The sequence below is a fragment of the Phyllobates terribilis genome, unplaced genomic scaffold (assembly GCF_046119375.1).
Source record: "Phyllobates terribilis strain yellow unplaced genomic scaffold, ASM4611937v1 Scaffold_5__5_contigs__length_657084704, whole genome shotgun sequence".
In the NCBI taxonomy this organism is placed as follows: domain Eukaryota; kingdom Metazoa; phylum Chordata; class Amphibia; order Anura; family Dendrobatidae; genus Phyllobates; species Phyllobates terribilis.
In genome coordinates this window covers 245,413,214-245,438,722 of record NW_027362765.1, presented here as the reverse complement: position 1 = coordinate 245,438,722, position 25,509 = coordinate 245,413,214, and the positions used below count along the sequence as shown (strand labels likewise).

The 25,509-nt window shown below is 44.8% G+C and overlaps 1 protein-coding gene across 1 annotated transcript in view; it reads right to left on the bottom strand.

Moving 5' to 3' along the window:
• MGAT5B (alpha-1,6-mannosylglycoprotein 6-beta-N-acetylglucosaminyltransferase B) overlaps window positions 1-25,509 on the bottom strand; it is a 145,929-nt gene that overhangs the window by 101,922 nt on the left and 18,498 nt on the right. The window contains exon 2 of the mRNA XM_073683975.1: window positions 5,382-5,509. Coding sequence (XP_073540076.1) covers window positions 5,382-5,449 — 68 coding nt within the window. The 5' untranslated portion in view covers window positions 5,450-5,509. The remainder of the gene's footprint in view (window positions 1-5,381; window positions 5,510-25,509) is intronic.

Below are 25,509 nucleotides of genomic sequence, written 5' to 3'. Positions count from 1 at the left end.
AATTACTAGGGAAGCACACTACAACACCAGTATTGCGAACTGATCAGTGTGAACAGGTTATTAATTGGATAGCAGATAATACTTCCAGTTACCTTGGCACCACCACCTCCGGTCTGTCTTCCACACGGTCAAGTTTTAGTAGCCGTGAGTCTCGACCGCATACTCATCCTCACCCTGATGCTCCTTCCTCCCACCATGCCGAGTGTCGTCAGACAGCAACTGATCCCACACTTGGACACTCTGAAGAGTTGTTCATGTTCACTGGTCAATTTCCATATTTGTGCCCCTCGCCTGCTCCGCTTGAAGTGGTGGAAGAGGAGATCCCATGTAGCGATGCCCAAATATTTCAACAGCCACGGCCAGAGGAAGTCGACGCTGGCAATTTGTCACAAGAGGTGGACGATGACGAAGCACAATTGCCACGAAGTGAGGAGGAGGATCGTGGTGCGCAAGTGGAAGAGGAGGAGGTGGTGGATGATCTAGTAGCTGGCCCAACGTGGCAGGAGGACACGCAGAGCAAGGCCAGCAGCACACAGGGGGAGGGAGGCCAAGTACCCTAACAGGCAGTAAGAAGCAGTGTGGTGGCCGCACACAGAAGGCGGGCAACAGTTCCCCGTAACACCAGCACGAGAGACGTTGCCAGTACAACCGGTAGGTCTTCCAGAGTCTGGAATTTTTTTAAAGACTCTGCTGATAACCCCAAAAAGGCCACTTGTACCACCTGCCATGCCAGCATCAGCAGGGGTGACCAAACTACCAGCCTGATCACCACCAGCATGATCAGGCACATGGCAGCAAAGCACCCAACTTTGTGGGGCGAACCCCAGGGTCCACGACCAGTGTCAGCGGGTGTCACCACTGCTTCTTCCGCTCTTGTGCATGTAAGAGAACCCCCTGTTGTGCGTGCAAGGCAATCCCCTGTCCATACTGCATGCAAAGATGCCCCCTCCTCTCAGTCTTCACTTGTTATGGCAGTTTCTCAAGAAACAGCATCAACGCCCACGTCCCACCGCAGCGTTCAATTGTCCATATCCCAGACCTTTGAACGAAAGTGCAAATTCGCAGCCAACGCCCCACAGGCCACAGTCCAAAATTTGCACATTTCATGACTGCTTGCGTTGGAAATGCTGCCTTTTAGGCTGGTAGAGACGGAATCCTTAAGCAACCTTATGGCGGTGGCCATCCCTCGGAACTCGGTCCCCAGCCGACACTATTTTGCCTGGTGTGCCATCCCCGCACTACACAAGCACGTGTCCCAAAACATCTGCCGTGCCCTCAACAACGCAGTTACTGGGAGAGTCCACCTGACAACGGACACGTGGACAAGTGCTTCTGGCCAGGGACGGTACATCTCCCTGACGGCACACTGGGTAAACATAGTGGAAGCCGGGACCCAGTTGGACCTTGGGACGGAACACATCCTCCCCACACCAAGGATTGCGGGCCCTATGTCAGTCAGAGTTGCCCCCACAGTGTACAGCTCCTGCGCATCATCCTCCTCCTCATGTTCAGCCTCCATCTCAGATATCACCACATCAGTTACAAGCTGGAAGCACAGCAAAACTGCCTCAGCCAAGCGGCAACAGGCTGTGCTGAAACTCAAAAGCTTAGGTGATAAACCTCACACTGCTCGTGAGTTGTAGACAGCTGTGAAAGAGCAGGCAGATCTGTGGCTGAGACCGCTGAACCTACATCCAGGCATGGTCGTGTGTGACAATGGCCGTAACCTGGTGGCGGCTCTGAGGCGAGGCGAGATCACACACGTACCATGTCTGGCTCATGTGCTTAACCTCGTGGTTCAGCGGTTTCTTAAATCGTACCCCGAGTTACCAGATCTGTTCGTCAAAGTACGCCGCCTGTCAGCTCATTTTTGGAAGTCGGCTACAGCTTCCACCGGCCTTGCTGTGTTGCAGCAGCGTTTGCAGCTTCCGGCACACCGACTGGTGTGTGATGTCCCCACATGTTGGAACTCTACCCTCCACATGTTGCAAAGGATTTGTGAGCTGAATAGAGCAGTTGTGGAGTACCAGCTGCACCAAGGCCGTCAATATTCTGGTCAGACTCCACACATAAGACCTCAGGAGTGGACCTGGATGTCTGACATATGTACCATCTTGACAAACTTTGAGGAGTCCACCAAGATGGTGAGTGGCGATGACGCCATCATTATCGTCAGCATCCCACTTGTCTGTCTTTTGCAACGCTCTCTGCAGAGAATTAAAGAGGAGGCATTGCAGCCAGAGTATGATGAGTTGGATCAAGAAGCCGTAATGGGCGATTACACACAGCCCAGCCTCATCTCATCCCAATGTGCATTGGGGGACAATGAGGGAGAGGAGGAGGAGGAAGAACAGGAGCTGGTATCATGCACTGTAGACGGTAGTACCTGTGCAACTGTCATACCGTCGGTTCAGCGTGGGTGGCCTGAGGACAGGGGGGAGGAGGAGGAGGAGGAGAGCATGATCACTCGTCATCTTGGTGAGGACACGGAAGTCTTGTCCGTTACCAGTCTGGCACGCATGGCTGACTTTATGTTACGCTGCCTTAACCGTAACCCTCGCGTTGTCAAAATGTTGGGTGACAGTCATTACTGGTTGGTGACACTTTTAGACCCCCGCTACAAGAAGAACTTTCACTCTCTTATTCCTGAGGTGGAGAGGTCTACATAAATGTGGCAGTACCAGAAGGCCCTTGCTGCAGAACTGTTAAAAAAATTCCCATCTGAACACGCTAACAGCAGAGGTCACAGTTCATTGACCAACCAAGGCGTACAGGCGAGAGAGGCGCAATTCCAATCCAGCAGAGGCAGGGCAACACTGTCAACATTCTGGGACAGTTTTCTGAGACCCGCCCAGCTTACAGGCCCTGAGGCGAGGGTACTTTCACAAGGAGTGGAAAGTTTCAAAAGATGGTGAGGGAGTACCTTGCCGACCGTACCAGCATCCTGTGCTTTTTAATTATTGGGTATCCAAGCAGGACACTTGGAATGAAATCGCTCTGTACGCCTTGGAGGTCCTGGCCTGCCCTGCCGCTAGCGTGTTATCGGAGCGTGTTTTTAGTGCCGCTGGGGGAATTATAACTGTTTCAAGGGGCATTGCAGTTCCTCATAATTTTTGGAAAGCCTTCCATTCACTGCTTAGGCCAACAGTGTACAGGAGACCCAGTTGCTATAAATGGAAAAAACAGTTTAGTTAAGGCCCTCTGACCTCCATGTCACATCCAAGGGGCATTGGAGTGCCTCGAAATTTTTGGTAGGCATTGCACTCACTGTATGCCTTATAACTGTGTAGCCAAACAGCTCCTTTTGGTACAGAAACATATCCTACAAGACATGTGTGGTTGACTGGCCTGATATTGATGTGAATGGTCCCTGTACCTCCTGCTCTTTCTCCTTTGCCACCACCTCATCCATCATTTATCACCTGAAGCTTTGTTTTAACGGGAGTCATAGAACTGGGATAGTAGCAGGAAAAAATCCAGCAATCCTCGGAGGAGGTAGGATATGCGCCAAAACGCTGACCACCTCAGGCCTAGCCGCTACTACATACATGCGCTTGCATTCCAAGGAACAGAAAGCTAAGGAGATGGATGGCCTCATGATCATGAATAATTTACTCGTTGTGTAGGAGGCCGACCACTGCTGCTGTCTAGCTTCTGAACTTTGTGTTGAAGCCTGATTGACCCAGGACCCGCAATCCTCTATGTCTGGAGGACGTGTTGCATCCAAGTGTCCAACTGTGTCCCGACTTCCTCAATATTAACCCAGTGTGACGGCATCAGTCAGATGGACCATCCCTGGCCACATTCACTTGTCCACGTGTTTGTGGTTAGGCTGTCCTTCAAATAGGGGCGCCTGGGGACCGTTTATGGACACCTGGCCGCCCCCTGGCGGCTGGGGACCAAGCGTGGACACCCAGCCGCCGGGCGGCTGGTTACTGAGTATGGATACCAGGCCACCGACGCAGCCATGACGTGGTGGCCAAATTCCGCCTCCACATGCCTAAAAGGCCCAATTTCAAGTGCAAGCAAGCAAGCAGTATGGTATTGCAGCCTGGGGGTGGGTGGGTGGCAGGCTGCATACTTGCGGTTGCATTGCAAGGAATGGGGGAGGTACAATTGAACACTGCCCTGGGACTAGGACTTGCACGGGGATAGTTGCAAGTCTGCATCTTCTGATGCGGCAGGGATCACTTCTCATGGGAACACTTTTAGGCAGTGACCTGGGTGTCAGAGATGCTTCCAGGGGTCTTCCCCATGCTGTTCCCATGTCTTTTCATTACTGTATGCATGTGTCACACAGCAAATGGGCAGATAAGGTTGTAAAATATTAAAATAACATTTCCCGGTGAATGCATTTGTCACAGTTGAAAGCAATACAAAAGTGCAACAACGCATAAAAAATGCAACTTGTGAACATAGCTCAAGGTGTGGAGGAGTATTTTTGTTTTTGGTTATTTATTTTACCATATACACAAGTCTTTACCCTGGAAAGGATGTTCCTTAACATATTTCACAGGAAAGCACTTTCAGTTTCATTTTTGAACGTTTTATTGTGAGTCCGTAAAAGTGGCTTAATACCTCTGACCACGTTGTTGACAGCAGTGACATGGGGGTCAGAAATGCTTCCTGGGGCGATCCCCATGCTGTCCCCATGTCATTTGAGCACTGTCACTATCGTTTTGGGCACTTTTTAGGCTTTCTACAGACTGCCGGGGGTGCCGCCGCAAAAATGCTCGGGTCTCCCATAGACTAACATTGGGCTCGTTGCTCGGGTCGAGCACCCGAGTATCACGGTGAGCTCGGCCTGAGCTTCGAGCACCCGAGCATTTTAGTGCTCGCTCAACAGTAATTAGGCCACATCTTGAGTATGGGATCCAGTTTTGGGCTTCACCTTTTCAAGAGGATTTTGGAAAGCTAGTCGGTTCAAAGGCAGACAACTAGATTAACATGGGCTGGAAGGCCTCTCCTATAATGAGAGGTTAGAAAACCTTATGCATAGGATGATGGGATAACTTGCTGATAGTTGGGGGTCCAAACATTGCGCCCCCAAGTGATCTTGAGATTGGAGCATCCTGAATGAAGCAGAGGTGTGCATACTCTTCCAGTCCAGTCATTGTCTATGGAACTTCCAGATAAAAGGCTCACAGCGATGGGTCTGCCAGCAATTAGCAAGTTATCCCTTTTCTCATAGATAGGGGATAATTAGATTTTATTTTTTGGGAACAGCACTTTAATAAATCCTCACTAGATACAAATTTGCGATTGCATTTTGTTTTGCTGGTTTGTAAACTGTTATACATTGCAATAATATAAAATAAGGTACTGGTCTACATTTGGCTTTATATTTCAACACCAATTTTAAACTTTTAGAATATTCTTACCTGAACGGCCTGAGTGTCAGAAAACATCTTCGCACCAAAACCTTTCCATCAGAGTTGACAGACAGCATACTTGTAACCAAATGTTAAACTCCAGAAGAAGTCACTCCAGAATCGTCCAGCGCTCAATCCTAAGACCAAATATCCACACTATTATGAATAAAGAATATACTAATATTTGTTATTACTATATATAGCTGTAATACAATAAACTCTACATATCCTGGCATTTATCGACAATGTGAGTATTTTTTACTGTATTGCGAAGACTAAAGGTATTGTCATGTACTAATAGATATGTGAAAAATATAATTTTTTATTTGAATAAAAATAAAGCAAGATTATTACATCGGGTCAAACAAATGTTGGGAGAGGTCCCTGGACCAGACTCTTATCAATGAACAGCATTATTAGCAAACAAGAAGGTAAGGAATTGACCCAAGAGTCATAAAAAACAACTAGAAGTGAAAAACAAACACCAAGCAAGGTGGCAAGACTCAGCACCAAGCAAGGTGGCAAGACTCAGCACCAAGCAAGTTGGAAAGATCCAGCACCAAGCAAGGTGGAAAGAGCCAGCACCAAGCAATGTGGCAAGACCCAGCACCAAGCAAGGTGGCAAGACCCAGCACCAAGCAAGGTGGCAAGACCCAGCACCAAGCAAGGTGGCAAGACCCAGCGCCAAGCAAGGTGGCAAGACCCAGCACCAAGCAAGGTGGCAAGACCCAGCGCCAAGCAAGGTGGAAAGAGCCAGCACAAAGCAAGGTGGGTGGCAAGACCCAGCACCAAGCAAGGTGGCAAGACCCAGCACTAAGCAAAGTGTCAAGATCCAGCACTAAGCAAAGTGTAGAGACCCAGAACCAAACAAGACGGCAAGACCCAGCACCAAGCAAGGCAGCAAGACCCAGTAACAAATAAATGCAAGGTATCTGCAGTCTGCATATTATTTCTGCTGCATTACATTACTGTTCAGGATGCAGTTTATTGGGTAATGTTATTTGTACATTGCCTGACTGTGAATGTGTAGCGCCCCGAGGGCTCGGCCGCTACAGGGGTATTGCACCTCTGCCAGAGGTGTGATATTCCACTCCCAGGTAAGGATGGAGTGTGGACCAGGGCTCAGTTAGCTGCATACAGTACACTCACCCCATTTCCGAGGGACAGTTCAACGGTGCTCCCATTAGACAGAAATGCAGGCACGACAGACCATGTCCCTGGCTGGAGTGGGGAGGGGGGAGGAATACCTAGTGGTGTAGGAGCAGATAGGGGTTGGTTTCTGAGCATAGGAAGGAGCTCATTGGTTGCTGGTCACCTGAGCTCACACACTAGGGAAGGGTATATAAGGTGGGCACCATCTTAGTTCTGGGAGTAGAAGAAGTCAGTTCAGTCAGAGAAGAAGCAGAGTGGAGATGTGACAGGGAGCTGTGGCTCAGCCTCGGCCCAGCTCCATGAGTCTGGCTTAGAGTGAAGGCCGGAGTAGAAGAAAGGAACAGAAAGGAACAGAAAGGAACAGCAAGGAACAGAAACAGAAAGAGAAGTATCCAAAGTGTGGAAAGGCTCAGAAACAAGAAGGTGGAAGGGACCCTAAGAACCCATGAGAATACAGGGTGAAGGGTCAGGCAGATTAAGGGTACCGGATCCCAAGTTGGTGGAGGAGAAACAACCCTCAGCCAAAGACCGGAGGTCGTGATCATTTATTGGTGCGACACCTCATCAAACCTGCTAGGAAGGCACCATATAGGACAGCGGGGAACGGGGCCCACGTTTACCCGCGCAGATCCACGGCAGCTGGACAAAAGTGGGTCACTGGTGAGGCAGGCCAGAGAAAGGATAAAAGGGGGTCCTGAGCCAGACTCCTGAATTGCCTGGGAGTTGACCGAGCCCCACACCTGGTGGACGCAGCACGGCTCGGGCGGTCACTACTGGTGCCGAAGTGACCCGGAGCACATGAACTGTGAGTAAAAGACATTGGACTGCAGTACGTTGTCTGTGTACTTTCTTGCTCCTCCAGCACTACCGGTACTGGGACTCCCTGCACCATCCCCCCCACCATCCATTGCACTGCCCTGGGGCTACACTCTTCCCGTGGGGAGTTATCCAATCTCAGCTGCACACACCATCAGCCTCAGGGGATTACCTTGCAGCGGCGGTTCATAATAACCGCGATCGACGGGTGGCGTAATCGGACATTATCAACAGCACATAGCAGACTACCATTGGTCTGACCACCCTGAGCCACGGAACCGGGTTGCCACCACTACCCCCATCGTTTCCCTATCGCCCGGCTCCGAGTGCCCCACGGCCCAGGGGGCGAGTCAAATGTATTCACTATATACTTCTGCCTAAACGTACCTGGGTGTAAATCAGAAGTGTATTTAGACTGAAGCAAGACTAGAGCAGTAAGAGAAGGGAGCTGGAAAGGTTTTAGTGTAGTAATAATACAAAATTAAAGACAGCTTATAGTGTGCAAACAGTGATATAACCTAATGTCAACTGAGGAAATCATCTTCGAAAGCTTCAGTCCTACCTCATTCTCTTATTATGATAGTCCCACTTAGTTTTTGGATGTTGAGGTAGACCTTTGTGCCTAGCCTGGTGCCGCTAGAGATCACTGTGTCTACATCGATCTTTTATACTGCACATACGATTATCAGATTTGATGGCAGGGGAGAAAGAATAATGCAAGAAGTAAAGAATAAAGAGCGACTGTACAATGGCTTAATCATCCTAACCTCCGACGTAGACATTGCAGGATGTACAGAGTAGACTGTTTTCTCAATTATCCTTCTGGTTCGCCTGGTTATGTCCATTTATTTCTCTCCGCTACAACGGGGAATCATATGTGGTCAGCATGTGCACAACCCAGACAACACAGTTACCAATGTAAGTAAATGTTCTAATGCAGGATGGACTGAAGGTTGGTGTGTAGAAATTGCATCACTGTCTGTTTGACAGTGATCATTTTAAAGAAGTTATCCAGTACTTTAAATTATTACCCCCCCCCCCCAATGTATCCCCCTAAGGCCCCTAAGAATTTTCTTTAAATACCTTATGTTGCCGTTTCTGCCTGTGAGCAGCGCTATCCTTGGCCGCTCACAGGCATCACGTGACCCCGCGCTGACGTCACGACAACTGAGGCGTGACTCAGCTGCTGGGTTGTGGGCGGGGTTACCCCCCCTCCTGCGTCACACCTGGCATCCACCGCAAGCTTTTCCAATGAATGGGGACAGGCAGAGCGCGGTGGATGCCAGGTGTGATGCGGGGGGGTAACCCCGCCCACAGCCTGGCATCCACCATGGAATGCAGAATACAGAGAGCCCCGGCTGCTGCCAGCACCTGTCGTGACATCAGCGGATGTCAGAGCTGGCTGTATCTGGGGGTCACGTGATGCCTGTGAGCGGCCAGTGATAGCGCTGCTCACAGGCAGCATCTGTAATTACAAAAATCCTTAGGGGCCCCGGGGGATACATTGGGGGGGGGTAATATAAAGTACTGGAAAACCCCATTAATTGTGTCAAATGGCACATAGCTTGCACGGAGAGACACATGGATACAGTGACCTAAGCTATATGTGATCACAACTGGTACATGAATTAGTAAATTTGTCTGAGCACAGCTTTAGACAGTCTGAAGGATAATGGCTAGGTACTCTGTTGCCGATGATATAGGCCCTTAGGGATTAGACATGGTGCAAATTGATTCATCATCTCTATTGTGGATCTATACAGTTAATCAAAGTCCACTGTTGGACACAGGCCGAAAAAGGCCTCTGTGCAAGAACAGTATAAGGGTCCTTTACAGTCAAAAAGCTCATTACAGTGCAAAATTCCACCTGCTTTGGAGGAGGAAATGGTCCCCTTACCTTTTGGGCCCCTGTGCGACTGCACAGATTGAACCAATGATATGAAATGGTGCAAATGGATCCGCACGACCCGAACCATCAGCCACGTCAGTAATCTGTGACTGCTGAACGGGAGCCCTGAGAAGCACTTCCTACCTCTTGTATACGCAGCTGATATTTTGATTAGTTATCCTAGCGCCATGTTACATTTGTCACGCTGCAACGATGACAATACTCCATGTCAGCTAATGAAAGGAAGAGCCGCAGATGCCATCAGGTAGCAGGCGGCTCTCAGGGCTCCTGTCCAATGGCCACAAATACTGACTTGGCCACTGTACCGGGTCCTGCGAATTGATTCACACCACCTCTAATAGAGATAATATCGTTGTTTCATAACAGATATGACATAAGTTATAAGTTACTCATTATAGTTGTCTAATAAAGAAATAAGTCCTTAAAATGAATCTCCACCAGTTAGCAACACGGCCTGATCTGATTAGTTTCTTAATACATTTTTCTATTAATATATCTTTTTAGGAGTTGTGGTTATATTTTGCTGATACAGAGCACCAAATTCCCTACATATACATAAATTTAAATGATAACATTCTGGCTTCTTGTATCCACCACTAGATGGGGCACAGGAGCTAAAAAGGTATTATGCTATTACTGTGTTTATGACTTGGTTGAACCTCTTTAACCATGAACGTTCCATTACAACTTCTAAAATGCATAAAATTGCAAAAACAATTTATTTCCTAAAAAGCCATTCTGTTCTCAAGAACAGAAGAATTTTTCATTTTATAGTTTACTGCTCATTGCCTAGGTTACTGACCACCTCTTCAGTCTGACAGAGGTGGCCAATTTCCTAGTCAAGGATCACATCACTTACAAGCTCTTTGCTATAGAGCTTGCAAGCGCTGCTCTGAACCTTGAACCAGCCAGTGCCCCTGCGCTCCTCAAAAGCTGCTCCAGCTTACAGAAATCATACAGTTTGGACCAGAGACTCAGCATGCTCCTAGTCCAAACTGTCAACCATCGGGAGCAGACTGCGAACAGGGAGCTGAAGGGCAGGGGAGGGCTTCGCTCCTGAAAACACATAATGCAAAAGCCTCTTTAACCCCTTTACCCCCCAGGGTGGCTTGCACGTTAATGACCAGGCCAATTTTTACAATTCTGAACCCTGTCACTTTATGAGGTAATTACTCTGGAACGGATCCCACTGATTCTGAGAATGTTTTTCCGTGACATATTGTACTTCATGATTGTGGTAAAATTTCTTCAATATCACTTGCGTTTATTTGTGAAAAAATCGGAAATTTGGCGAAAATGTTGAAAATTTCACAACTTTCAAAATTTTAATTTTTATGCCCTTAAATCAGAGAGATATGTCACACAAAATAGTTAATAAATAACATTTCCCACATGTCTACTTTACATCAGCACAATTTTGGAACCCCAATTTTTTTTTATTAGGGAGCTATAAGGGTTAAAAGTTGACCAGCGATTTCTCATTTTTCCAACAAAATTTACAAAACCATTTTTTTAGGGACCACATCACATTTGAAGTGACTATTAGGGGCCTTTATGGCAGAAAATACCCAAAAGTGACACCATTCTAAAAACTGCACCCCTCAAGGTGCTCAAAACCACATTCAAGAAGTTTATTAACCCTTCAGGTGCTTCACAGGAATTTTTGGAATGTGGAAGAAAAAATGAATATTTAACTTTTTTCACAAAAATGTTACTTTAGACCCAAATTTTTATTTTCGCAGGCGTAACAGGAAAAAATGGACCCCAAAATTTGTTGTTCAATTTCCCCTGAGCATGCAGATACCCCATATGTGGGGAAAAAACACTGTTTGGGTGCATGGCAGGGTTCGGAAGGGAAGGCGCGCCATTTGACTTTTTGAATGTAAAATTTGCTTGAATAATTAGCGGACTCCATGTTGCATTTGAAGAGCCCCTGATGTGCCTAAACAGTGGAAACCCCCCACAAGTGACACCATTTTGGAAACTAGAGCCCTCAGGGAACTTCTCTAAATGTGTGGTGAGCACCTTGAACCCCAAGGTGCTTCACAGAAGTTTACAAAATTGAGCTGTAAAAATAAAATTTTCACATTTTTCCCACAAAAATGTTTTTCAGCCTCCAATTTTGCATTTTCATACGGGTAACAGGAGAAATTACACCATATCATTTGTTGTGCCATTTTTCCTGAGTAAACCACTGTTTGAGCGCACAGCAGGGTTCGGAAGGGAAGGAGCGCCATTTGACTTTTTGATTGTAAAATTTGCTTGAATAATTAGCGGACGCCATGTTGCGTTTGGGGAGCCCCTGATGTGCCTAAACAGTGGAAACCCCCCACAAGTGACACCATTTTGGAAACTAGACTGCTCAGGGAACTTATGTAGATGTGTGGTGAGCACCTTGAACCCCCAAGTGCTTCACAGAAGTTTATAACATGAAGCCGTGAAAATAAAAAAATCAAACTTTTTCCACAAAAATTATGTTTTAGCCCCAATTTTTTTGTTTTCACAAGGGTAAGAGGAGAAAATGGACCCCAAAAACTTTTGTGCAATTTCTCCTGAGTACGCCGATACCCCATATGTGGGGAAAATACAGTATTTGGGCGCACGGCAAGATTCAGAAGGGAACGAGCACTGTGTGACTTTTTGAACGCAAAATTGGCTGGAATTGAGAGCGGACGCCATGTCACGTTTGGAGAGTCCCTGATGTGCCTAAATAGTGGAAACCCCCCACAAGTGACCCCATTTTGGAAACTACACCCCTCAAGGATTTTATCAAGGGGTATAGTGAACATTTTGAACCCAGGGGTACGACACAGAAATTGATAACATTAGGTCATCATATTGAATAAGTTGTCATTAGTCTTAAGCTCAAGTGCTCGCTATCTGAGTTTGCATCGAGTACTCAAGTATGCACCATGTACCGCGGCTGCTTGAGTGACATGCTCGAGGCCCCGCCCGCATGTTTCACGGTTATTAGATACCCAAAAAAAACATACGGGGATCACTTGTGCATGGCAGGCAATCCCCATGAGTTTTTTTGGGCCGCAAAGCATATGGGGTGGAGACTCGAGCTTGTCACTCGAGCACCCGCGATACTTGGTACATACCCGAGCACCCGATGCAAACTCAAGTAATGAGCACTTGCGCTCAACACTAGTTGCCATATCATCATTTTTTTTTTTTACTTTTGAAAAAATCTCAACCCTAGCACAACACTAACCCTAACACAACCCTAACCCTAACCCTAGCACAACCCTAACCCTAGCACAACCCTAACCCTAGCCCAACCCTAACCCTAGCACAGCCCTAACCCTAGCACAACCCTAACCCTAGCACAATCCTAACCCTAGCACAACCCTAACCCTAGCCATAGCACAACTCTAACCCTAACCCTAGCACAACCCTAACCATAGAGTTTATTTTTTACGCCGTTCCTCGTGCGGCATAAGTGATTAGATGACTTTATTCTTCGGGTCTGAGCGATTGCAGCGATACCAGATTTATATCGGGTTTTTATGATTGACAGCACGTCACACACTAAAAGACGCATTTTTTGCAAAGACTAGTTTTTGCATCGCCATATTTTGAGAGCTATAATTTTTCCATATTTCGGCTGACAGAGTCATGTGATGGCTTGTTTTTTGCGGGACAAGTTGACGTTTTTATTGGTACCATTTTTAGGCACGTGACTTTTTTTATCGCTTTCTATTCCAATTTATGGGAGGCAGAATAAACAAAAACCAACAATTCCGGAAATGTTTTTTTGGGATTTTTTTATGCCGTTCCGCGTGTGGTGAAATTGATAATGCAGTGTTATTCAGTCAGTGCATTTACAGCGGTACCACATTCATATAATTTTTTATGTTTTGTCGCTTTTACACAATAAAAATTATTTTATAGAAAAAAGAATTGTTTTTGCATCGCTTTATTCTGAGAGCTATAACTTTTAGATTTTTCGGCTGATGGAGCTGTGTGGCAGCTTGTTTTTTGCGGAACAAGATGACGTTTTCAGTGGTACCATTTTTATCTACATGAGTTTTTTTGATCGCGTTTTATTCCATTTTTTTGTTTGTCGGTATGATGATAAAGCATCGTTTTTTGCTTCTGCGTTTTATTTATTTTTTTACCGTGTTTTCTAAAGGGGTTAAATAATGGGACAGTTTTATAGGTCAGGTCGTTCCGGACGTGGCGATACCAAATATGTGTACTTTTATTATTTTGTTGTTTTTTTTGTTTCATAATAATATTTATTGATGGGTACATTATATTTTTATTTTTGGGGGGGTTATTTTTTTCATTTTTTTTTATATTTTTACATTTTTTTTATTTTTTCACTTTCTGATTCTTTTTTAACTTTTACACTATGTCCCACTATGGGACTTTCACTTTTAACTTTCAGATCGCCTGTATAGCACAGAAGTGCAGCACCATCCCTGTGCTATACAGGCTGTCACAGCTGCACAGGGAGAAGTTACTTTGGTTATGCACTGCGCATGGCCAAAGTAACTTCCTGCCTCCTCATGACCCGGCTGTTGTCATGACGACATCGGGTCGTCATGACAACACCCAGGATCTGATTCAGATCGCAGCATTGCAGGGGTTAATGTGCCAGGAGCGGTGCGGTACTGCTCCCTGCACATAGCACCGGGTGTCAGCTGTAACAATCAGCTGACACCCGGCGGTGATCGTCCCGCACCGCTTGTGTTCGGGCGCGATCGCCGCTCGTGTAATAGTATGTAGCTGGCCCTGTAGGCCCAGGGCGCAGCTACGTACTATTACTGACAATGTCGTAAAGGGGTGATATATCTCGTAAATACAGGTGCACTTAGGCAATATTTTATTTAAATCCAGCTCTATAATGTCTTATGCATCTATAATATGTACAATAAAGCAGCTTAGGTGTATGTCTGCTAATATATTAATTATTGTACCTATTAAAGGGAATATGTAACAAAGTTTTTGCCATCTAAAATGAGAGCAGCATAATGTAGAAGCAGAGACTCTGATTCCAGTGATGTGTCACTTACTCGGCTGCTTGATGTAGTTTTTATAAAAGCGCAGTTCTATCAGCAGGAGATTATCACTAGAGGACTAGTAAACCTGCTGACATGTAATCCTCCATATTCATGAGCTCTGTATAACCCCGCCCCCACCACTGATTGGCAGCTTTCTACCTATGCACAGTGCACACAGTGTTATTCAGAGCTCTGCATTCAGAGGACTGCTATATCTGCAGCAGATTAAAAAGTAATTTTATCAAAACTGCAACTAGCAGCCCAGCAAGCAACACATCACTGCAATCAGATGCCCCTACATCATGCTGCTCTCAGATGGAGATGCAAAACTTGGTGACAAATTCCTTTTAACATCTTCAACATTTTGGAGAAAAGTCAGACAAAAGAAAAATATCAGTCGTTATGGAAACACAGTTGCTCTTATTGTACGCTGTAGTACACATTCCTGTTACTTGGGTCATGACAGCGTTCTATATTCAAGGTATGAGGTTAATATGTTCAATCCCTGACTGCTGAACATCAGACACCATATCCTGCAGGTGAGTATTTAATACACTACAAAAGAGAGCAATGATTGCCATTTTATGCTTTAGATGTAAAGGCTCCTGTTTAACCTGACAGTGCACGTTCATGCATAAACTGGATGCATATCATTTCTGCCAAGTGTGATAACTTCCTTATATATAGATACCTCATGCCTCGGCTTGTCTTTTAGACAGCACCACACAACTTTGTTAAATGGGGCTTGCTGATTTAGATCACGTTCACACGTTCAGTATTTGGTCAGTTTTTGACATCAGTATTTGTAAACCAAAACCAGGAGTGGGTGATAAATCCAGAAGTGGTGACGTGTTTCTATTATACTTTTCCTCTGATTGTTCCATTCCTGGTTTTGGCTTACAAATACTGAGGTGAAAAACTCACCAAATACTCAATGTGTGAACATGGCCTTACTTATACATTTCCAGGAGGAACAAAGAGGAATGAAGAACGGTGGGCATCAGGCCCACAGACCTACAACTGGATTGCCTGTTATAAGAATTTGCATTGTGACAATTCCAATTACTTCTATAGCATTGTCTATTAAAAATATTAAAAATAAAATGAATTTGTGTAATATTTGATCATTAGTTTACATTTAGCTCCACCAGGTTCAAAGCTCGTACTCCGCCACTAATTTAAGAATAATAGTCAAGTTGTCTTTAATATAATGGTGCAGTCTGTTGTATCACTGGTGGACAGACAAAAAAGGGCCCCTGTGTAAGAACAATATAAGGGCCCTTTGCAGTCCAATTTCTTATCATAATACATAATTCCACTAGCTTTGGAGGTAAAAAGGGGCCCCTACCTACTGGGCCCCTGTGCGACTGCACAGGTTGCACCAATGATATGTCCGCACCTGTGTTGTATGAAAGGTGAAGTCCTAGAAATGATTGTAGACTCGAATTCTGTGCATCACACAAGCAGCACCAACTTCTAGCCAAGCATAACTAAAATGTACAATGTTGTATTATACTGTATATATTACAAAAATAACGACATTTGGGGGGTGGGTTCTACACTCACAAAAAGTACTTATATACCATAGTTCATAAACTGAAAAATGTTGATGCCTTTTTGAAGTGTGATCAGAAAATAACATGTAGTTTAAATCACGTTTTTATTATTTTTATTATGAATTTATTTTTAAACAAGTTGTCTCCCTATTTTCTTTTACTGAATTATTCAGATAAAAATCTTTAAATAATTACATTGGAGCAGTCATTATAGACTAATGATTTCTGTATTCTGTAGCTCTGCTTTGCTGTATAGATTGGGACTAGAATGAACAGTCATCTCATTATTAGAGGATGGGTACTGTTGGCCTAGATAAGGCAGGATAGTAAGGCTATGTGCCCACAATGCAGAAAGGCTGCATATTTTTTACGCTTCTCCCTGGCAGGAAAAACGCATGCGGATTTTACATGCGTTTTTACAGCCAGGTAGAAGCGTTTGTGAAGCGTTCTTCACATGCATTTCTGCATGCGGGTTATCAAGCGCTTTTCCAAGCGATTTTAGCATCACTTGGAAAAGTGCTTGACAACTTGTTCACACTATATAAATCCATGCAACCGGCATGGATTTATAGTAGTGTGACCAAATTAGTTAAAAAAAAAAGAATAAAATGGTTAAAAATAAAAAAATAAAATAAAGTTTATACTCACATTCCAGTGTCCTCCCGGTGTTCTCTCTGCCGCGTCCGGTGTGTTGAGCAGCTCGCGGTGGTGTGAAGGACCTTCGCTGACGTCATTGAGCCATGTGATGGGTCACATGACTCAGTGACGTCATGGCAGGTCCTTCACAACAGCGGGAGCATTGCAATAGACCGGACGGAGCAGACAAAACACCGGGAGGACATCAGAAGGGGAGTATAAACTTTATTTTTTATTTTAAATTCTTTTTTTTACAGTTTCTATGGTACCCAGGTCTGGATGAGAGTCTCCTATCCTCCAGACTTGGGTACCATCCCACATAGAAACGCATAATATCCGTGTGTACAAATGTACTGACACGGATATTATGCATTTCATTGCAAGTCAATGGCGACGATTACGCTGCGTGTCCGCAAAATTAATGGACATGCTGCGGGTTTTTGAGCACAGCATGAACGCTGCGGAAAAATCCGCAGCATGGGCACAGAACTTGCGGAATCCCCTTGGGGACCATGGGGGGCGGATTACTAAGCATTTCCCAAGTGTTTATGCTGCGGAAACTCCGCAGCATATACGCTTGCAAAATGCTATGTGGGCACATACCCTAACACTACATACTATATACCCAATTAAAGGGATTGTCATCTTTCAGAAAATATTGTGCCTCCGGCGAAGATTAGTATTAAAGCACAAACCGCGCTTTACTCACCGTATCCTGGTCAACTGGTGACTTGCTGCTGCTCCTAATGTCTGACATTGGCTGCGGTGCTGACATCACGTCAACCACACGGTAGTCAATCAGTGAGCTCAGAGGCTCTGAGAGGGGAGTTCTGTCTACATTGGCAGAATTACTGAGCTCACTGATTGTCTGCCACACTGTCGACATTACTCCAGCACCCCAGCCAATGATAGCCATTGGGAGCAGCAGCTGAAACTCAACTAATGGACCCAGGGACAGCGAGTTTAGAGTGATTTGTTTTTTATACCAAATTGGGTCCAATATTTCCTGAAAGGGGACAAGCCTTTTAAAGCAATGGCACTCCCTGGTCTCTGGGTGAGTGGGTTCTACTACATTACTTCCTTTAGACGGTAACAGACTATGATATTTCTATTTAGTTCTATTCATTTCAGCTGCTTTATAGAGAACCTGTCTTCAGGTTTCCCCCTTATAAGTGGCTCCTTCTGTGTTGTTCAACCTATAAAGATGTTTTATAAATGTGTGCTGATTTCAGCCTTGAAGTCAGAAATACCTTATAACGTGCACATTTGACTTCTCCTGCCCCCTATGCAAATGACACCAAGTAGTCTGATAAGTTTATGCAGACCATTCTCTGTGCCTGCTGTTAGGCCCAAAATTCAGTCCCTTTGCCTCTGATTGATATGGATTATGTTCTCTACTGCATACTCACCAACCTGTTTCCCAATATCATTGTTGAGCTGAACGCCCCCAGAGGAAGCAGTGTGAAACATGTGTCGGGGTGGAGGGACACTGGACTGGCCCTGCACAAACAATTACCTGCAACTTATTCATAACAAGGTACCACATTAGTCCCTAAAACTATTATGGTTCCATATATGACGTCTATATGTTGGACATTAACTAGTATATCTATTTGAATATTCTGGGGAGTAGAATACATATTTGCTTTATTTTTACTCTATTATGTTGTAATTTTCGTATATTCAATAAATATTATTTTAAGGATTTCTCAAGTCCACTCCTTATATTCTGGGCGTTATATATAACTATTGACCTGGACTTTAGCTTTCAGTTAATTTTTCTGCTTAAAAAGGACAGTGCAAAGTACGCATGCGTGAGGATTCTGCTTATCAATAAGACACGTTGGTGTGGAAGACATAGATGATCTCATCATCAGTGGCAAAGGGGCTGCATACTGAGACTAATAGCAGGTGCTGTCCTCGAGAAACCTGGTGGCAACCTTTTAGAAGGGAACTTTATATAGATTTTACAGCTTCAAAGGGAACCTGACATAAACAGGTAGTAATAGTGTATCTCCAATATGATTGCCCTCAGCGAAGTTTTTAACAATGAAAAATAATAAGGTACAGCATTTAAAGAGGATCTTTCAATAAATTTTTTATTGAAACTGAGTACCACTCAGTTTTTTCTTTTTTTCTGTCCCCATTCGTTCCTAAGTTAGGCTGTGTGCCCACTGTGCGTTTTTTAAGCGTTTCTGAAGCGGCAATTCCGCTGCAGAAACGCTTAAATGCTTGGTAGGAGGCCTGCCATGTTCCCCAATGATAATCCGCATGTGCTGTGCACATGCTGCGGAAATTTCCGCTGCGGATTATCATTGCGGAAAAATACGCAGCAATACTAATTATTTTGCGGAAGCGCGGCGTTTTCGCCGCCATTGACTTGCATTGGAACGCATGGAATCCGCATCACTGTGTGGCGCCCTGCTGCGCACTGGTGCCACAGAACCCAGAAGGGTGCATGGATGGACTTCTCCACAAGAGGCCCTCACACATTCACACACCTCCACCCTACCACCTCAGACCAGAAGAGGGAGCCCGTTAGGGACATATATAGGGAGGGTGAAGCCAGGCAGCTGAGTTTAGTGTTCAATGCTCAGTGAGTTAGTGAGCAGTCAGACACAGAGAGTCTGAGAGCGTGCTGACGCTCAGAGAGCAGCGAAGAGGCAGCACGCAGGCTGCCGTGCTTAGGCGAGCCAAGGCCTACAGCACAAGTGAAAGCCTAGTGAGGGCCTGAGTGTGGCCGAAGGCGAGAGGAGAAGGAAGAAGTAGCGAGGGGGCAGAGAAGCATAAAAGGCTCACCCCGATATGTATACCGGACACCGAGTCTGCGCCTACAGGGACCCTTAATGCCCAGTAGGAACCACCGGAACCCCTGGAGGACTACAGGTCCCAGGTTCACCAAACGCTGACTACAGTACCAGGGCTAGGAGTCACGGAGGCCCCAGCGTCCAGGGAGAGTGATCTCCAAAAGAGAAGGCCCTACCACCAGGTCAGCAGGTGCAAGAGAGAGACAGTAACCAAGTTAGGCCTAGCTCCAGGCACGTCAGAAGCTTAGAGAGTAAAGCCACGGATCAGGAGGCCCTATACCCGCTCACTGGGGAGAGTCCAAAAGTGCACCCTTTGCCCGGAGTACCCTGGACCGTGCCTGCAGCATCATCAGTAAAGGTACTGAAGCTTACCCCCGTGTGAGTGTCCGTCTTTCCTCCGGGACTGTCCTGCCGTCTCTCCCCTGCACCACCATTTATTCCTACACTGCCCTGGAGCTTGCGCTACCTGTGGAGAGCCACACCACCCCTGCTGCCGTAATACCAGCTCCAGAGGACTGCTTCGCAGCGGCGGCTCCCTTTAGCCGCAATCCACAGGTGGCGTCACGAACACTTGTAATCCCCTATAAATCTATCCCCCTTTTTACTGACCGCCCTGGGTCACGGACCGGGCCAGCTGCCGTTATATCCCCCAACAAGCAACCAGAGGCCCGGCTGCCGAGTACCCCACGGCCCAGGGGGCGCGTCAACTGCATCTGCAGATGCGGAATCCATGCATTTCAATGTGCGGATGGTACCCGGGTCTGGAGGAGAGGAGACTCTCCTCCAGACCCGGGTACTATAGTACCTGTAAAAGAAAGAATAAAATAAAAAATATACATTATACTTACCTTCTGATGGCCCCCGGTGTCCTTGTCTCAGCTTGCCAGCAGCTCGCAGTGGACTCAAGGACCTGCGGTGACGTCATTTAGTCATGTGACGGGTCAAGCGACCGCTGACATCAGCAGATCCTTTAGTCTACCGCGAGCTGCCGGCAAGCCAAGACAAGGACACGGGGGGCCATCAGAAGGTAAGTATAATATTTATATTTTATTTTTTACCATTCTTTTGGTCACACTATATAAATCCATGCCGGTTGCATGGATTTATATAGTGTGACCAAGTTGTCAAGCACTTTCCATTGGAAAGCGCTTGACAACCCACATGCGGAAATGCATGTGAACAACGCTTCACTTCTGCTTGTCCCTGGCAGGAAAAACGCATGTACAATCCGCATGTACAATCTACATGCGTTTTTTCTGCCAGGGAGATGCAGAAACGCTCAGGAAAAAATCCGGAGCATTTCAGCATCGTAGGCCCATAGCCTTATGGCTCCCAGTCATAGAAATTCAAATCTTCCCTTTAACTAACCTGGCATATACCACAGAACTTCAATGTGAGCATTTGCTTTTTCTCCTCAATGACGCTGGCCAATCAAAACACAGACGTAGAGGAGAAAAAGCAAACACCCACAGAGAAGGTCGCAGATGAAGCCTGGTTCAAGGTGTTCTCACTGCACAGTCACTGTGCCCTTCTTGCTATTGGCATGTCGGAGCACAGGAAAGCAGCAATGCTGGACAGCCGAAGTGCCAAACTAATGCTGCTCTCCTGTGCTCTGGCACTTCAGCACTGCTGTTTCCACTGCTTCTGGCCTGTGCTTCAACACTCTAATATCAGGAAGGGAATTGGTGATTGCAGAGTTCTCAGTATATTCACATGAGACAAATCTCATCCCAGGAGAACACATTGAACCAGGATGCAGCTGTTACATTCTCTGTGGGTGTTTGCATTTTCCCTGCTATGAAGCATTTGTGTTTTGATTGGCCAGTGTCATAGAGGAGAAAAACCAAATGCCCACAGAGAAGTACTGAGGTATCCACCCAGTTAGTTACTTTGTTACCAAGGGGTGTCATTTTGTAATGGAGGGACAGAGAAAACAAGATAAAACTGTTTAATCAGAATCACTGGAGCAGCACCAAATGGAGGAGGCACTCAGCTTAACCACTTAACCCTGCATCAGGCGCATTACTGGCTCACCAGATACGCACAGATTAGAAAGTCGCCTATGATATCTACTATCTCAATTTCAGGGCTCTAAAAGTAATCAGTGAACTTCATATGGATGTATTAAAAGAGAGTATACGAAATCAAATTCAAAAAACTAATTTAATAACCATAAAAGTAATAAAACAAAAAGTACCCAAATTTCACAACCACTGCCAAGTAGCCGCCAGTTTTCAGGACATAACTATTACTAAACATTAAAATTAGGTAAAAAATGTAATGGTAAGACACTTAGATGCTACTGGAGTCATATTCACTAAGATTCAGACATTAAAAGTTCAGCAGTAAAAAACATTGCAAAGAGAAAAGCAAGGTTGGCAGATCATATTATCATATTACATCATATCAGAGATCATTATTATGTATTCAGGCGCAATGTGCCTGAGAGGCCATATCTAAGAGAACCTTCTTATTGATTAGAAAACCCTACTTATTTCTATGAAATATCCACAAATTTTGCATTATTCATTTATAAAACAAGCAAAATAAACAATTGTGATGAGAAAAAAACAGAAAGTACGAACCTTCAGGTGCAATGAGCCTGAGAGGCCATGGAGGTTATACCTGCTCTCCGCAAGGACAGCAGTAAAACTGAGTGTGAGAGTTTCAAGCAGCACCTAAAGATAGGAAGGTACTGGGAGGGGCGGGATCCCCTGCTACCTTGGAGAGGAGGACGAAACAAAAATGTCTGAGCTGTGCCTGTCAGCTGTGAGCTGTGCCTGCCTAACGCAGGGTTAACAAATAACCCAGTCACTTTGTAAGTTAATGACCGAGAGTCATTTTTAAAATCTGAAAGCGTCAGTTTATGAGGTGACAACTCTGGAACTCTTCAACATATCCCAGCGATTCCGAGATTGTTTTTTCGTGACATATTGTACTTCATTTTAATGGTAAATTTTGGTCCATATGATTTGTGTTTATTTACGAAAATATCAAAAATTTTCAAACTTTGACTTTTTTTGCCTTTAAAGGGAACCTGTGCCCCCAGAACCACCAGCAGTTGGGTCTGCATATGTGAACACCCTGTCTAACAGTCCCTGTATTACATTACACAAATAAACAGATCTTTAGAAAAATAATTTCTAAAGTCCGTTTGTGATATGTAAATTATCCCTGTGGGCGTGATAACATAACTTACAAGCGCCAGCATCATTGTTAGCGCTATATTTACCTCGCGCATGCGCACGGCTTCTTCCCCTCTCGTCATTGATCCCCTGAAGTCGAGTATAACCGTGCCGGCTTCAGAGAGGCGCAGTGTGCATGATTGGACGATATCTGTGGTTTAGGCACACTGGGGCTGAGGAGGATCAAGAGGAGGGGGCATTTGGATTTGGGAGAACAGATTTCGCTGAATTTCTTTTGGTGGGAGCCACGTCACTTTTCCAGAGCCTTTGTGCTACAAGAAATGTGGACCGTATATATTTATGTTAACAGATGACGAACCTGAGTGAAGAATTATTTTTTGTAGGTTGAGTAGAAGCTTTTATTGGTGGCATTTTGGCATACAGAACATTTTGAATCACATTTATCCTGTGCTCTATGTTGAGCACTTACATCAGGGTTTCCATCTATATCTACAAAATATTTGATTCGGATAAAACCCCCTAGGGATCCATTCACTAATGAGGCAGCATAGTTACTCTGGACAAAACTATGGTTGACTGCACTTTTATTCACACCTAAAAAGACAGGCACCCCCGGATCATAGGCCAGGCAGAGTCCAGGGTATCTCCATCTGCCTCATTATATCATTATAGGGAATCTTCCACCGGGGGTTCCGTCTGAATCATGTATTTCAGAGATATACATGGAAACCCCGGTTTAAACGCTGAGAGCAGAACGCAAGATAAATATGAGCCGAGCATTACTCCGATCTTTGGGAGGCAGAATTAACAAATCAATAGTAGGTCAAGAATTGGTTTTATTTCTTTTTTATGCTATTCCTTGGGCGGTATAAGTGATTAGATGACTTTATTCTTCAGGTCAGTGCGATTACAGCGATACTAGATTGGTGTTTTTTGTTTGCCAGCTGTCATACACTAAAAATTCTTTTTTTGCATCGCCATATTTTGAGAGCTATAATTTTTCCATATTTCTGTAGACAGAGTCATGTGGGGGCTTTTTTTTTTTGAGGGAAGAGTTGATATTTTTATTGGTACTATTTTCGGGCATATAACATTTTTTGATCGCTTTCTATTCCGATTTTAGGGAGGCAGAATGAACAAAAGCCAGCAAATGAGAGATAGTTTTCTTTTCTTTTTTATGCCATTCACCGTGTGGTAAACTTGATAAGGTAGTTTTATTCTTCGGATCAGCGATGCCACATTTATATAATTTTTTTACATATTGTCGCTTCTACACTATAAAACATTTTTTATAGAAAAAAATATTGTTTTCGCATCGGTATCTTCTGAGAGCTATAACTTTTTTATTTTTCCACTGATGGAGCTGTATGGCAATTTGTTTTTTATGGGTCAAGATGGTGTTTTTAGCGATACCAATATTTACATTGGTCTTTTTGATTGCTGTTTATTCCACTTTTTGTTCTGTGGTATGATAAAAAACATAGTTTTTTTTACTCTTTTTTTAACAGCGTTCATTGTAGGGGTTAACTAGTGTGACAGTTTTATAGATCGGGTCGTTCTGGATGCGGCGATACTAAATATGTGTACTTTTTATTGTTCATTTTTTGTTTTTAGTATGTGTATTTATTAGTGTAATATTTTTTGTTCTTTGTTTTGTGGGGTTTTTTTAAATATTTTTTTCAATCATCTTCTTAACTGTTTTTTACTTAGTCCCTCTCTTGGACATTAGCTTTTATTACTCTGATCACTTGTCTCATGCATTGCAATACAGATGTACTTCAATGCATGAGACTTATGATATTATATAGGCAGATGGCCTGTTAGACCCTGCCTATGCCTTGGTCTCACCAGCCACTGAACCTGGCACACCTGGAGGTGCCATGACAATCATCGGCTGCCCGTAATTTCATCATGGGAGTGCCAATGGGGGTGAGAGAGGGAGCACACTTCATCTTACAACCTTCCAAATGCCGCGATCGCTATCGATCGCAGCATCTGGAGGGTTAATCAGCCAGAGGCGGTACAGGCACCGGCCTTGGAAGTTACCGCAGGAGCTTGGCTATCATCTGCGCTGAGCTCCCGGCGGTGATTGCGCGCGGAAATGCTGATCTTTCATGATGAAATAGGTCCGTGCATCTCTGGCTATGCCGCTCAACAGTCAGTGACAGTTGTCGGCATGGAACTGTCACTGTGTGTTTTCACACAATGACAGTTTAAACGCATGACATACATAGCACGTCAGGATGTGGGAACAGACACCCGCTCGTGACGTATTATGTACGTCATTGGTCATTAAGGGATTAATTAACGAGGACTTTTCACAAATGTTAGCATTATAAATTGTACATTCTTACATATAGTAGAAGGAATGTAGATGAAAATGTTTTTGTTTTTTTTCTCCACTTCATTGTGTAGATACAAGATATATAATTATTATGCCAATTTTCTTATCATTCAACTGAGCATTTAATTTCTTTCAGCTTTATGGCCATGTAATTTAAACCCATTATGACTCTGTCCAAACTTAAAAAGGCAGCGTCATAGGGATGAAAAAGTAGACGCCCACAGTTCTGACCAAAATGGAACATCCATACAGAAAGACAGAATTGTGCCAGCGTGGTCATGTCAGACTTCATCAGTCTCACGTGACTGCGCTGTTAATTCCTCCCTAACTGCACTAACAGTAATACTTACTTGAAGTAGGTCTATTGTCTTCAGGTGTATCCACGATGCTCCTCATTCTGATGTTGCTGGCCACTTCCTCTAAAGGCGATTTAATAACAGGAAGTTCAAGGGTGGAGGCATTGTCAGCACGATCGCTCAAGACTTCATGTGCCTCATGTGATTTTGCGTAATCACGACTCCCTTCCCGCACTCTATTATTTAAGCACCTGGGAGAGGAGGCATACAGCAAAATCAAAATAGGGAGCTTCACAAGAGCAGCTGAGGACAGTAGACCTATTATGGGTATTACTGTTAGTGCCATTAGGGAGGAATTGCTAGCGTGATCAGACCAATGAAGTCTCACGTCACCATGCTGGCACAATCCTGACCTTCTCTATGAGCATTCCATTTCGGTCAGAGCTGTGGGTGTCTACTTTTT